The sequence below is a fragment of the Charadrius vociferus genome, unplaced genomic scaffold (assembly GCF_000708025.1).
Source record: "Charadrius vociferus isolate BGI_N301 unplaced genomic scaffold, ASM70802v2 scaffold121, whole genome shotgun sequence".
Taxonomy (NCBI): domain Eukaryota; kingdom Metazoa; phylum Chordata; class Aves; order Charadriiformes; family Charadriidae; genus Charadrius; species Charadrius vociferus.
This window is the reverse complement of record NW_009646858.1, coordinates 619,474-634,957: the sequence shown is the minus strand read 5'-3', so window position 1 is coordinate 634,957 and position 15,484 is coordinate 619,474. Positions and strand designations below refer to the sequence as shown.

General features: G+C 48.0%; 1 protein-coding gene across 1 annotated transcript in view; it reads left to right on the top strand.

Moving 5' to 3' along the window:
- The window catches only part of DNAH9 (dynein, axonemal, heavy chain 9), a 218,965-nt gene that overhangs the window by 85,093 nt on the left and 118,388 nt on the right, over positions 1 to 15,484 (top strand). The window contains exons 44-49 of the mRNA XM_009894355.1: positions 174 to 370; positions 2,928 to 3,090; positions 6,199 to 6,322; positions 8,453 to 8,595; positions 11,405 to 11,566; positions 12,524 to 12,757. Coding sequence (XP_009892657.1) covers positions 174 to 370; positions 2,928 to 3,090; positions 6,199 to 6,322; positions 8,453 to 8,595; positions 11,405 to 11,566; positions 12,524 to 12,757 — 1,023 coding nt within the window. The remainder of the gene's footprint in view (positions 1 to 173; positions 371 to 2,927; positions 3,091 to 6,198; positions 6,323 to 8,452; positions 8,596 to 11,404; positions 11,567 to 12,523; positions 12,758 to 15,484) is intronic.

The following is a 15,484-nucleotide window of genomic DNA, read 5'->3' as shown; positions in this document are numbered from 1 at the left end:
TCTTTCCCTCTTGTCCCTCCTCTCCCTTTTCCAACATGCAGGTGCAACTATATGGGCGTAAAAAGGCATTTTCTGGAACACCGTACTTTACTGGGTGAGCTGCCATGGAGCTGCAGTGTTTTTTCTCTACTTGTTATACATTTATTTTTATTATTTTTTTTTGGCTTTGACAGGACATTGAGGAAACTTTAGAGGAGACCAAGCGAATGAATGTTTATTGCCATTTTGCTAAAGGCATCGGGGAACCCAGCTATGGGCCAGTTCCAACCTGGGAGGAGTTGAACCAGATCCTTGTGGAAGCCTTGGACAACTACAACGAAGTCAACGCTGCCATGAACCTGGTGCTATTTGAGGATGCCATGTGCCACGTGTAAGGGGATTTTCCGACTTTATGGTCTCATCGTGGCATTGAACTTCTCAAATTGCTTCCATGGAGTTTCCTGGTGGATGTAGTTAGCCATAATTATAGCTGATGGAGCCAGAGGTGTGCAGAAGCTTCTGTGCTGGCGTGTCCAGCACAAATACCGCACTGCTTCTCTACCTGGTGCTTGGAGCACGGGAGGATATCTGGGGCTGTCAGATGGAGGGACTGCATGCTGGTGGTTACTTTGAAGTCTGGTTGCTGTTATATCTTTGGCCCTTGATGCTTTGCATATAGCATGAACATTTATTGTACGTGACAGTGTTCAGGAGCTTTATTGTCTTCACCTGACAACCAGCTACAGTACTAGTTGTACTGGGATCTCCCCAGATGCTTTCACGACTGGTTTAGAGCCGTGTTTACACAGGTTCTTAGTGGGATTTTCGAATGTATATAAAGCGAGATTATGTGTGTTCAGACTACTAGTTTAAATGGATTGAGGCATTTAAACTGCTTCGATCCTTTTAAAATCCTGCTTGCGTTTAGATGCCCGGAGGTCCAGACAGATTCTCTCTGGCAACTGGACATGTGGGACTGTACAACAATAGCAAGCCTCCAGTTCATGATTATGAAGCTATTTACATGTCTGTGGTGTAGATAGTGAGGCGTGCCTCCAGCTTTTAGATACTATTTAAACGCTTGTTGGGAATCCCAGCAGAGACAGACTCATTTCTGGGGGCTGAAATGCTGATCCGGTCTTAAATCACTTCAGAAGATGGACCTGCCCTGTAAATCATAGTTTTCACTGATTTTCTATGGAGTCTAGAGGTGTGGATTTGTGACTCCAAGGTAGGAGGAAGCTGCTGCCTTGCTGCACACCGGGGTGGGGGACTGCAGTTCTCGCTGGACCTGGCAACCTAATGCAGTTACTCTCACACAAACTAAAAAATATATATAGAAAAACATATGTAAAGTGCTACTTCTTTTAACTGTTTTTAGCTGTTTAACCGTTTCTGTTCTGAGAGCTCAACAACCCGTCACTTTTGCAGTGCGGTGTTTCGGCTCCACTGGGGCACATTTTCCCTTAGAATATGGTCATTTACTGATGCCATATTAATGAGTCACACGCAGCCTGGTGTCCACAGGCGTTTCTGCTTGCATTGCTTGCAGAAAGGTGACAGTGACATTAATCTTGTGCCCCTTTTGAACTTTCCATAAGTCGGGATTTGCTACAAAACCTGGCACTGTCCCTCCAGTATATATTGTAGATAATCAGGAAAGCGAGGTTTGAGTCTTCAGCATGATTTTCACTGGAGTTGTGTGAATTCCATTCATTGTATTTTGCTGAAATCCCCAACTTGTTCCATCTCAAACAGCGCATGAGTGTCAGCTTGAATTTGCTGAAATTTTTCAGCTGGGGGTGGGGAAAAAAGGGGGGGAAAAAAAAAAAGGAAAAAAAAAAAAAAGGAAAAGTTGAGGACTGAATTTATGTAAGGAAGTGGGAGAGACCTGTCGGTCTCCTGCTAATCCAGGGCTCATCATGCCCATTGACGAAGCGCGCGGCCCTGCAGAGCACATCAGTGGGCAGACACATGATGGAGAGAGTTGGTCTGGAGTACAGACACCAGGAGCGCTGACGCTCTCCACGCCGACTGGATTGCTTTTCTGGGTATAATTTCACAGTTGGTGGGAGTCTGCGCGTAGATTGTAAGATACTTGGGTTGTCATAAAGCAGTACAGTGTTTCTTGCTGTCTTATTTGAAAAATTAATTCGATTAGTCTAGGAAAATACTCAGTTAAGTGAGCTGAATAAAGGCAACGGTGTAAGGGGCAGGAATGGTGCTTGCAGTGAGGTTTTCACAGGTAAGATTCTCTAAACCCACCTCAGTTGGAGTTTTAACACGTGGGGCTGTCAGCAATTGCTTAAAGAGACTAAATTGGAGGCAGGCAGAGTTCACTGTACGCCTCTCAGACAGGGCACGTGAACACAGCTGGGAAATAATAGCAAGTTCCTTTTTAAGAGTGAGAAAGTCTCACTCTTAAGTCGGGGTGGTTTGACTAAATAAGAGACAAGGGCTGTGTTTATCAGACGCATTTTTATGCCTTTCTAGACATATATGAATATGCTTTACTGCATAGCAGGACTCTTCGCCTGCACATGAACCCCAAATGCTTTGTGAAAACAAACCTTTACTGGGGAGGTGTATCAGAGCCTTGAATTTTGTTCTCAGTTTCTGCATGTCTATGTGATGTGCTTTTTCCCATGTCCTCTCTGCAAAGATGTCCAGGCCTTCACCTTAAAATAGTTCTGTCCAGCCAGACTTGGCAGGTGGAAAAAAAATTTGGCACAGCCTGAATTGCCACCAATGTACTTTTTTCATCAGCTACATCCTTTTTATAGGTCTCGGCAGAGATAGGGATTGATTGCTGACATGTCTTTTAGATTGACATTTTTCATCCCATTCAGAATACAATTTCTTAGTGAATAAATATGTATTGAAAAGCACCGGGCAGAGAAATAGAAGAATACTCTTATTAATGAGAGATTTTGTGTGCTTCGATTTAGTTGCCGCATCAACCGTATCCTGGAGTCCCCTGGAGGAAACACACTCCTGGTCGGCGTGGGGGGAAGCGGCAAGCAGAGCCTGACCAGGCTGGCAGCCTTCATTAGCTCTCTGGAGGTTTTCCAGATCACTCTGAGGAAGGGGTATGGGATCCCTGACCTGAAGGTAGGTGATTTGTAAGGCTGAGGAGGGGAGGAAGGAAACAAAAAGCAGAATTTGCCCTGAAAACTTTGTATTGCCGTATACTTAGTGACACTGTTATGAGCATAGTGAAAAGTCCCGTACGTGGTATTGGGCTGCAGAATCACAGAATTAGAGAATTGCTGAGGTTGGAAGGGACCTTGAAAATCATCAAGTCCAACCATTAACCTAACCTGACAAAACCACTTCTAAACCCTGTCCTCAAGTACCACATCTACCCTTTTTTTAAACACCTCCAGGGATGGTGAACCCCCCCCCTCCCTGGGCAGCCTGTTCCAATGTTTAATAACCCTTTCAGTGAAAAAAATTTTCCTAATAGCCAGTCTAAACCTCCCCTGGCATAACTTGAAGCCATTTCCTCTCGTCCTAGCACTTGTCACTAGGGAGAAGAGCTCAGCCCCCACCTCTCTACAACCTCCTTTCAGGGAGCTGTAGAGAGCGAGAAGGTCTCCCCTCAGCCGCCTCTTCTCCAGGCTGAACACCCCCAGGTCTCTCAGGCACTCCTCATCAGACGTGTGCTCCAGACCCCTCACAGCTCCGTTGCCCTTCTCTGGACACGCTCCAGCACCTCAATGTCCTTCTTGTCATGAGGGGCCACAGCACTCGAGGTGGGGCCTCACCAGTGCTGAGCACAGGGGGACGATCACTGTCCCAGTCCTGCTGGCCACACTATTGCTGATACAATCCAGGATGCCGTTGGCCTTCTTGCCCACCTCGGCACACTGCTGGCTCATATTCAGCCGGCGGTCAACCAAGACCCCAGGTCCTTCTCTGCTGGGCAGCTCTCCAGCCACTCTGCCCCAAGCCTGTAGCGTCCATGGGGTTGTTGTGACCCAAGTGCAGGACCTGGCACTTGGCCTGGTTGAACGTCACACCATTGCCCTCAGCCCATCGATCCAACCTGTCCAGATCCCTCTGTAGAGCCTTCTTACCCTCCAGCAGATCAACACGCCTGCCCAACTCGGTGTTGTCTGTGAACTTACTGAAGGCACACTTGATGCCCTCATCCAGGTCATTGATAAAGATGTTAAAGAGAACTGGCCCCAGCAGAGAGGAGCAATGCTTCTCCAAATACCTGGCTGAAGTGCGTCTGCAGAGGGGTGCAGGTAAACCTCACGTCCTCCACCAGTCCTCCGAGCTGGCCAAGCCTGGGCACACACCAGCCCCGGGCGTAGTGTCAGCACTGGGCCGGTGAACCCAGCAGTGTGGGCGTCCGTTTCATGCTTGTTCAAGAAACCATAAAGCATAAAGGTTATTATTTCTAGTGAAACTGAGATGTGGTAATTAACTCATGTGTGAGGTGTCTGTTGTGGAGTGATTTGGAGGCAGAAAAGGGGCAGGAGAGAGTAAGAGGAGAGTTCCCAAATCATATCCAGCTCTTCCTCTGGTGCTCTGTGTAAGGGGGGGACTGAGTGGGGGGTGGATGGTTCAGTGTGGACAATGTGCCTGTGCTTATATTTATGCACAGACTGGTGAGTTATAGTGGTTTATAACTAGGAGTTATAAATCAACATTTTAAAGTATCGCTGAACTGATTTAAAAGTATTTTAGCTGCTGGCAAAGCGATTCTCATGAATAATGTTGTAAAAATCGCAGTCACAGTAATGTCGCTCTGTTCTGCCTGGGAGACGCGATGGCTGATGCACCCCAGGTTCCCTCCCCGTCACTGGCATAGCCTTATGGCCTGTGGTTGTGTACAAGTTGTTTTCATCATGTCACACAAGCCTGTCCCACCATCTGCTGGGTATTTTCAGCTCTCCTCGGGGTTTTTCAGCCCCACTCGTGGGATTTTCTAGCTCCTGCCTATTTCTTGAGAAAGCCTGCGCTCCCGTCGAGGGGTATAGCTCCATACCACCATTAATAAACTTGTTTTCAAAGCATCTCTTTGCTTCTCTGTCTGTGGAGGTGGAAAATAATTGGATGTTCCCTTCACTCTGTATTCATTTTCAAATAATTTATGAAATATGGAGACATTTTTTTCTCAGATGTGGAAGAGCAAGATGGTGACAGATTACTCTGTCTGCCATTGGCCCCTCCCGCTGTTATAATTGATCTAACCCAAATTTCCAGTGATGAAAGCAACAAACGATTCTTTTGGAAGAAGCGTGAGTGTTTGCTGAATTTCTAAGAGAGTTTCTGAAATGTCGGTCAGTGCGTTCCGTCAGGGTCCCCTGTGTGTCGTCTGTCCTGTTTGGAGGGGCGGGAAGGAAAGGATGGAATTTGAGCTGGATGATGGTGTTTTTCCCATCTCATGGACAATTGGATTCCAAAAAGGTGGTGTCCCTCATCAGAAGGACACTGTCCCCTTTGAAATGAAACAGCTTTTCATGTGACCAGGCTCTCTGTCAGCGTCACTGCAGCGAGTGAGGGACTGAAGGGTGAGTTCATGCTTGGACTCTGGAAGAGAAGGAGGAAATACGCCACTGAAAAAATCTGTGTTTGCACAAGGCGTCCTTCTCCCTTCCTCGCAAACAAAACCAAAATGTGTTGCAGCAGCTCAGAAAAAAAAAAATTCTTCATGTATACTTATGAAACCAGAGAAATGTACAGCATGGGGATACCAAGGACCAGCATTTCCAGTCACTGCTGTCTCTCCCCGTCCCTGTGGTGCGTTAGCCTCCCCGTGTGTGTGAGTGACTGTCCCCACAGCCCAGGGCAGAGCAAGACTTTATGAACTCCCCCAGCAGTCTCCACGACCAGCGATAGCACTGATGGCTTCAGCCATGTCCATTGACCTCTAAGTGTTTCCGCCACCGGCATTTCCCTTTGCCTGGCGGTGCTGGGCAGCGCTTTCTGCTCGTTTCGGTGTGATACAGACCTGGGCATAATGTCAGGTCTTACTTCATTAATATCTTACAATGATGATAGCAGTAGACTCCCCGTATAACCTGGAAGGCTCAGCCGTGAAGATGGAGAGTGTCCAAAGTGCGGTTTCATGCTCATTAATTGCAATTGCTTTGTTCTTGGTTGATGAGAGGATTCTGAAGTGCCCCAGTTGGCAGTGTGGTACCTAGCCCGTGCTTTGCAAAAGGTGGGTGCAACCCCTAAATCTACCTGCTTTCCAACCTCCAGGCAGACCTGGCAAACCAGTACCTGAAAGCTGGCGTGAAGAACGTAGGCACCGTGTTCCTGATGACCGATGCGCAGGTGGCAGACGAGCAGTTCTTGGTGCTGGTGAATGACTTCTTAGCATCAGGTACTTCTCTTGTTGCTTTGATTTCTCCTCTCCCTGTTTTCAACGTAGTTTTGCTCATAGTAGCATCTGTAGTTCTCGAATATTTTGGCAGTGTTAGGTTGATGGTTGGACTTGATGATCTTAAAGGTCCCTTCCAACCCAGACAATTCTATGATTCTATGTACAGAAGGGCAACATGTGAAGTTAGCTAGAAGGTATGTGGGTTAAGCTCTACAGTAAAAGCAGTGCTAAGGTCTCCTTGCTGAGGATGCACTCCATCATCTGGTAGATTTTTTTCTTTCTCTGATGTCTTGTACCCAGTTTTCCATACTTCTTGGTATACTGCATACGGTTGTTAAGTGACGTGTCTGTTGTGATATTGCAGCTGAGGACAGAGCCATAGGAAAGTATCGACAGAGGAGTTTGACCTGTGGATCCCGAGCATCCACACTTTAGTTGTGTAATGAAGTAAGGCTGTTCCTGGCTGGAATATTTGACTGGAGTATCTGGGAGTTGGTGGATGATGCAAAGCCACCAGATGACCATGTCTGTGTGCGTCAACTGCTTGTCCCATTCCAGTCCTTTTCCTCTTTATTCTTCCAGGTGCATTTAAGTTTTTGAGTTGTTGCTTGCCCAAACAATTGCGGAATAGTCAGTCTACATGCAGATGCTCTGTCTCACTGCAGAACACGGCACAAGTATGTGTGGATGAGCACTCCGTGTGCCGAGTGCGCTGCAGCTGCAGTGCACATGGGAGCGTGCAGCTGTGTCACTGTCACCACACTGGGTCACCCAGAGTGGGTGTATTCCCCAGCCTCTCTGGAAAGTCACTGCTACTAACTGCATGACACTTCTTCCCTTATTTATAAGTCAGGAGTGGGAAGATACCAGCTGGTTCAGGTGACCTCCATGGATGGTGTGGGGTGGAGAGTTGACAGCACAGAGGAGCGATAGTTTGTGAGTAACTCCAGAGTTGACGTATGTGGCTATAAATTGGCCAGATGGTTTGAGCGGCAAACAAGCCTTGCCTGTGATGGATTTGTAACCAGGAGTAAGGACAGAGGTTGTTGTGGAGGATGGTGATTAGCTCCCACCACCTCTTATGTGTAGTGTAGATGACATAAATATCTCATGTCTCAAGGTGAAGCTCTGCAGTGTCCTGCAGCACGGGGCGGGCCGAGCCGCCTGGCTTTGGCATGTCGAGGTCATCTTACGGTGGTTTTGAAAGGTTCCATGCGGTTGCCATGTGGGGAAGTGGGGACAAATCAGAGGTCCTCACTCACGGTCCAGGGAAGCAGCTCAGAATTGCATCTGGACCGAGGACAGGACCGTGGAGGGCCCGTGAATTCCCATGGCGTGAGCTGGTGCTGCCCAAGGGGTGCTGACTGGTGGGCCTGGCTGCTCTCTGCTGTCTGCATGCTTGTTTTTCTTACTTGTCTTCCTTTTTATCATCACCGAAGAAGCTAGGACAAAATATATATTTTAGTCTTTCTTGTAAATGAGCAGATTTCTGATTAGTGCCTTTTCCTACGTGATTAGTGCTCATATTGACAGGATCTCACTCAATAATGATGATTTCAATCAAATCAGAAGCCAGAAAGGAAGTGAATAGGTGATAAATTAAGGAACCACTAAAAAAATATTTGGTTGGGTGCATTTTTGGCAATCAGTTGCATGACTATTAATGTTTAAAAGTTTTTAAAGGATTATTAACTCTTAAAATGTTTTGGTGATCTGGGAGTTACTTGGCCACTACTGGAAATGGTGTTGAACAGCTGTAGAAATTGTATGTGCCACTAATTCATTTGTGAAACTAAACCAACTTTGTTATGGTGTATAGCATATTAGCTATTTGAATTTTTTTGTAATCTGATTAGCACTGTAGGTCAGAAAAAAATGGACTTTCTGTACTTTGGCTCTATTCTATGTTTGTTTGCCTTGTGCTTTTATAAGAAAGTTTGCTCTCACCAGTGTTTATTTTTTAGCATAATGACCTTCTGTGCCATCCTTTCTGCCCCGGGCACCTGTGCACTGTTTTTTCTCGCAGAAGGGGCTTCCTCAGGCCCCTGAAGAGGAAGGCAGCCACTCCGCTTTGCTCTGAGCCTGCAACAAAATCCAGGCCAGTAAACCAAACGCACTCTTTTCCCTTAGGTGAAATCCCTGACCTCTTCCCTGATGATGAAGTTGAAAATATCATCAGCAGCGTGAGGAATGAAGTCAAAGGCCGGGGGCTGGTGGATTCCAGGGAGACTTGCTGGAAATTTTTCATTGAGCGTGTTCGACGGCAGCTGAAGGTGAGACAGGGACTGGGGGAGTTCGGGTCCTCACCATCGACCTTGGGGTAGGGGCACAGCATGGAGATGCTTTGGGCTACGTTGTAGGGAGGTCAGACTGCAGCCTGAAGGGCTTTTCCTCCTGTTCGTGGTATGAACTGTGGTCCTCTCAGCAAGCAATACTAAAGTATGAGAAATGCTGTCTGTTATCATCACTCTTGGGCTTTAGGCAGCACTATGGGGGCTGAAAATGTTCCCTTTCAAGAGCTGAGCAGGATCAGCCTTTCCATTTTCAAAGCCATGCACTGGGGTTTAACTGGGGTGTGTTAGGACTAGGTCTTGCTGCTTGGAAAGTTGCACAAGGGATCAGTCTTCGTGTTGTTGACAATCCAGAGTCAAAAGAATTGAAAAAAATCTCTCTATCTTAAAACCAGAGTGCTGGGAACTGAGTGGGACACAGCACTGCAGCCCATATTCCAGCACAGAAAGGCCTTCTGATGTCCTAAGGCATCAAAAGAGTTCCAGGTATTCTCAGCACATGGAGAAAGTACAGTGCAAGAAAGAGTTAGACTCTTCCAGAAGGTATTTACCCACCTGTGGGACTGCACAGTGCTGTGGTCCCAGAGCAGGGCGGCAGGGGGGGTGGTGAGGAAGGACTTGACCTTTGCGTAACGAAGGCAGATCCTCCTTCGTACTCACGGCTTGGTTTGTGTTGGTGGGACATGTTCACTGAGGTAGGGTGGCCTGTTCGCTTTTTGATGTAGGCAGGTACATGTTTAGGATGGGGAAGAGCCAGAGAATTGAGTTTTGAGAGAGAATTTGGGGACCGCGTTACAGTGTAGCTGCCCAAAGAGAGGGAATCCAGTCCCCCTTCGTCCCCCAGGGTGGAAGGGAATTTCTGATGGGTGCTGAGGTTGTTTTGTAGCTCTTTTAGCACCTTGGTCATCTTCTGCCTGGTGTTCCTCCCTAAATATATTCCTGTTAGCTATTGAGGTACACTGGAAGGGCAGTGTGGATGTGATTTACTTGAGGCCGATCCCTTTTCCTTGTCTGCCCTTCTCCTTAATGGTGTGTTAGAGCAGATGGATGGGCTCAGCCGGGAAGTGCTGTTTATGCTCTCCAGCATTTTGTGATGGCATCGTGTGCTGTGCAGAAAGCTGATCAAGCCATTGCTGGTTCGGGGCATGCTGGACCTCTGGGAGCAGCCCAGGAGTGGGACTTGGCCCAGCAGAGCACGAGCATCAACACACCTTCTGCCTCAGGGTCTTGAAAGAGAGTAGTGTAGGTGCAGAAGAGGGCTTTTGTACACAGACAGCTTCCTGAAGCTTGCCTGGCCCCGAGAGAGCAACACAGCAGTGCCCAAAGCTTATGCTTGAAGGTGTAGGAAGGATTTGTCCGTGTCTGTCCCCTGTGTGTGAGCGTGCAGCGGTCACGTCAGAGGAGCAGAAGCTGTGAGTCCAGCTGCCTCTTCTGAAGTTGAAACAGGAGTGGGTTTGGTACGTGCTGGCTTTCACGGCTTCTGAAAACAGACCTTAGCTCACAGTGGAGGTGGTGACACCTTATAGAGATGCCTGAGCCGATGGCAGTCTGCCCCATGGCACTGGCCAGGCCGTGCAGGTACCAGCCAGGGCTAACGGGTGGGAGGGGGATGATGCACTGGGTGAGATACGCTGCTTCCCAAACCGGCCCTTGCTCGGATATTGCTACTGCATTGCACGATGTCTGTGTCCTTCCTTGTGCCTGATTTAGCAGAGCTCGTACATCCAGCCGCTGCGGGCTTGCAGGAGAAGGGCTGTGCTGAAGGGTGGTGGCAGGCTTTGGTCTTTGGGTCTTATTCTGCTCTTAAAGCTGATGGGGAGGGGCAGCGAAGAGGAAAGGTGCTTTGCCTTGGCCTGACTTCACACCCGTATGAGGAGTTTCTGTCTGGAAAAGGGAGAGGTTGTGCCTCCCTGAGAGAAGCGGAGCAGGCTGGCTGCGGGGGACGGGCCGGGAGGGCAGGCGGAGGAGGGACGGGCGCTGGAGACGGGGAGGGAGGAGAAGCGGTGCAGGGCTGGGAGGGTGCTGAGCAGGGCAGTAAAAGCCCCTTCGCTGGGCCCCAGAGTAATGTGAAGAGAGATTTCCTCTCCTTGTGGAGACCCACGAACCCTACACGCTTTACTGCAGCTCAGAAACTTTTAGCAGCTGTTGGATTGAAATAAAAGCCTGAAAAGTGAAAGACCTGCTGTGCAAACACGCAACGAGTAGGGAACACGCGTTCACGAAGGCTTTTATTTCCATTCTGCTTTGTTTTGAGATTTCTCTGTTTTTAAAAAATTCTCATTCTGATAAAAGCAGATTTTGAGTTTGAGCCACCTCAACCCTTCCCAACACCGGCTTTCAGGGGAACAATCCAGGCAGGCCCATGCTCCTGCCAGGAGAATTTAGATCCATTCGCTTTAATTCCTGGTTGCACCACTTGAATCTGGATGCCAGTTCCCTGCTGGGCAAAGCTTTGTGTCACCGCTAAAGTGGGGAGGAATGGTTATATTCAACTCCGGCTGCAGCCTTGAAAGCGTGCCATCCTTCAGCTTTTGACCATAGCGATGCTGAACGCCACTGCTTGTTTTTATTGCAGTGAAAAAATGTGTTTACTGCTAGATGATGCCTTTTCCAGGCCAAGCCTGCTGGTCTGAAGTGCAAGGGCTCAAGGACGGAGGTTGCTGTACCCTCAGTGGTGGTGTGGGATCTTCCCTTGGCGGTGGCTGGTGGAGTCCGAGCTGGGCTGCACGGCTGGAGCCCGGTGCCTGCTCCCGGCTGTGCCTTCACACCTCTCCTTCCTTGGGCTCCGCAGGTCGCGCTGTGTTTTTCACCCGTCGGTAACAAGCTGCGCGTCCGCAGCAGGAGGTTCCCCGCCATCGTCAGCTGCGTGGCCATAGACTGGTTCCAGGAGTGGCCGCGGGAGGCCCTCGAGTCCGTCAGCCTTCGCTTTCTGCGAGAAACAGAGACGGTGGAGGTGAGCACCGCTGGGGCTGCCCGAGCCGTGCCTGGCTTTGAGTTCTTCTGCGGGCTGCAGGCAGTGGCCACCCCTGGCCACACGGTGCTGGTGGCAGCCAGGTGTGACCTCGTCCCTCCGTTCCACGCAAGCAGCGCCTCGCACAAGGAGGACGGTGTTGGAGAGGACCCTCTGCTCAGCTTTATTGCTCTCCAACACTTCACCAGGATGTCTGGGTGACTGCGTGGGGAGGAACCGCTGGTAGCACCGTAGTGCATTAAGCTTAATTGAACCAAGCTTGAAATACGGTCCAGGTTTTTCAGAGAGGAGCATGGAGCTCAGCAGAAGTAGGGCCATGGGCACCACACTCCTGTGGGTTTGTACACTGCCGGTGTTGCCGGTGAAGGGACTGCTTTGCTAGCGAGAAAGGCAGCTGGTGAATCAGTGCAGAAAAAAAACACGGTCATTGCAAGGAACATAGGCTTTTCTCTCCACATGCGTGTTTGAGCGTCTGTAATTCTGAAGGGCAAAAATATGTCAAGTTCTCATTGATGACAACCTGCTACTAGACTAAAAGAGTCTCAGTTCTGTTTATTTATCTTCTCGGGGCAGGATTTTGGAAGAATAAAGTCTACAGTGTTTCTTTTTATGAGTGTGCACTTTCCCCGTTTGTACAGAAGAAAAGCCCAAATTTATACTTAAAAGACTGTTATTTTATAGAGCTGAATGCTAGAAAAATTGCTTGGAATAAGATGAAATATGAGATAAAAAGATATAAAAAGAGGTATAAAGTACATGAACAGACAAAGTTATTTTAGAGATAACAAATGAAAAGGGATCAGCTTAGATGTTACATCCTGGATTTTGCTGCAACAGAATAAAATGTTAATAAATTCCTTTATATACGGCACAGGTCTGGCTTACATATAGTTGTTCTGCTTAAAATATTTTCTCCTTGTCCTCTCATCTTACTTTTAGGATTCATTGAAAGATTCAATAAGCAAATTCATGGCTTATGTCCACACAAGTGTCAACGAGATGTCCCGATTGTATCTGAGCAATGAGCGACGATATAACTACACCACTCCAAAGTCGTTCCTTGAGCAAATCAAACTCTATCAGAATTTGCTGCTGAAAAAGGGCAAGGATTTAGAAGCAAAAATGGAGCGACTGGAGAATGGCCTGGAGAAGCTCAACAGCACATCTGCACAGGTAGGCAAACCCTTCGGGGTTAAAAGCTGATGTTTTTCTTGTTTCTCTGTTGGAGACACCTTTGCATCCTGGTTTGGAGGAGAACTTTACGGACTGAAACTGTGTAGGGTGTAAAATTTGTGCTAGATCCTGACTGTAGTCTGGCTTGAGCTGGGTTCCCGGAAGAGCAGAAGTTATATTCTGTGCTGGAAGGGAGAAGGGAAGAGATGTGTGCCCACTCTCTGCTGCTTGGGTGGTACTAATCCCAAATGAAAGATCACAGCACGTAATATGAGATATGGAGACAGCTGGCTGTGTATGTCTTCTAACGGTTGTATTTCAGCTGTAGTGACAAAATAGCTTATAAAATACAGGAAGACCAGTGATTTTTGGAGTCGCATCCAGGACATCTGCAATAACATCAACAAGAATCCTGTCTTTCAAACTAAAAAGAGCATCCTTTTAAAATAAGGCTGATGTTCATTTCCCTTACATTATGCTATCCACCTTTAAGGAAAGTCAATGCAAGTCTGAAATGCAAATTAGCTGTCCCAAAATCAGCCAGCTAAAGAGCAGCACTGGCACTCTTCTGTGGTAATGACTAGATGTTGTTCTGAGTATTTCACAAACCTCTCCGTAGTGACTTAAGCTGCCTTTCAGAGCTTTTGCTGTCTACATCTATTGCTAAAGTCCCGTTTTTCTCTCCATTTCATATTCTATTAACTCTTACAAATGTTCACTTACAGACTTCTACTGTGGCAAATGGGCCTCTCCTGAAGGTGCTCCAAAGAAATGCGGGGGGTTGATGTGAGTGAAGGACTGGCAGGTTCAGCCCCTTCCGTATATATGCTCTGGATAATGCTGGTGGCATAAATCACGTCTGTCACGCTCAGCAGGATACATGCCTTACTGGAGGGTGATGTATGGGCTTTATTAGCGCCTCGCAGCTCTGAGAGCCTACATCTCACTTCAAACAGTTGCTTTCTTCATGGTGCAGGACAGGTCTCCGGGGACACGGGAGGGGAGTGGGTGTTTCCTGTCCCCTTTGCAGGTTTTGGCAACCCCTTTGAAAGGCTGCAGTGGAGGTAGAACAGCCAGCAGCAGAGAGTGCCCATCACAACCAGTGACGCCAACCAGAGCAGCAAGTATGTGCCCTCACTGCAAAGCAGACCTTTCATCTACTTTACCTATGGAGGCAAATAATTTTGCTAACCTGTGGGGTGCTGCTGTTTGTGATGATGCCCCAGTGGTGGACAAGATGGGTTAGGTCTGTTTTTTTTTATTGGGAGCAGCTAATATGAAACTAACCTTTCGAGAGGAAACAAGTCCATGTATCATAGAATCACAGAATGGTTTGTGTTGGAAAGGGCCTTAAGGTTCCAACCCCCTGCCCTGGGCAGGGACACCTCCCACCAGCCCAGGTTGCTCCAAGCCCCGTCCAACCTGGCCTTGAACACCTCCAGGGATGGGGCAGCCACAGCTTCACCTGGGCAGTTTGTTCCAGTGCCTCACCACCCTCAGAGTGAAGAATTTTTTCCTAATATCTCATCTAAATCTCCCCTCTTCCAGTTTGAAGCCATTCCCCCTCGTCCTATCACTACATGCCCTTGCTGAAATTCCCTCCCCAGCCTTCTTGTAGGTGCCCTTCAGATACTGGAAGGGGCTTTAAGGTCTCCCCGGAGCCTTCTCTTCTGCAGGCTGAACAACCTCAACTCTCTCAGCCTGTCGGTCAAACGTGGGGACCCTTCTTTATTCTTCAGGTGTATCTTCATATGGTTGTTATGTTGGCAAGGGTCTTCTGATGAGCCACAGAGCAGGTGCTGAGCAGTGGTGGGGGACTGGGGAGAAGATGGGAAGCCACAGCACCTGTGGATCTTGTAGGTTTTGCTGTTGCAAGGAGGGTAAAAGATTGCAAAGTTCATAGCTGGTTGGAGTAAGGCTGGGATGAGGAGTGCCTGTTGGTGAAGTTGATCAAGATGCAGAGCAGTAAGGACAAATATGTCAAATTTGAATCTAAAATTAGCACTGGGGGCCTAAAATTAAACACCTAAATTATCAGGTGTGCGCAATAGTCAAAACTGTTCTTGATTTGAAACCACAGTGTGGATATTTAGCTGTATTGGAAATCATACCAGAACATTCAATCTTGAATATGGATTTACAAGTCTGAACTTTACATTCACCCACAGAAATGGTTCATCTTGGTGCTGAAGAAGTGACAAGTGTGCTGTCTCACTCAGGTGTGTCATCTCCAGGTTGTCTTCATGGTGCTTGGAAGAGATACACTGTGGGTTTTTTATTTTAAAAGTAGAGGAGGAGGATTTTGATACCGGCTGTGACCTGGTTGTGCCTTAGGTCTGAGGACTAGTGCTCCCGTCATCAGCGTTCTCCAGATTCCTGGTGTGTGGCTGCCGGGACAAGTCCACTAGGATTTTTGTGCGTTTCCATAGACTGTTCAGCGCGACCTCAGCAAGAGTGGGCTGTTGTGCCAGTAGTTGTAGGGTACTTTTTGCCTCAGCCATTCCAGTTTCAAAGTAACTTCTTCCCTTCCTTTTACTCTTCTCTGCCCCACCGGCTCTTTTTTCAGTTGAGATTTGGACATCTTGATACCGTTGACCAACATTTATTCTAAAATGTTTTCCGCTAGCTGACGTGCCTGACCGTCTTTCCCTGAAGACGGTGGCTGTCCTCAGTACTCAGAAAAGCAGGAGCCAGCTTCCAGTTATTAGGACATAATAGACTTGGGAA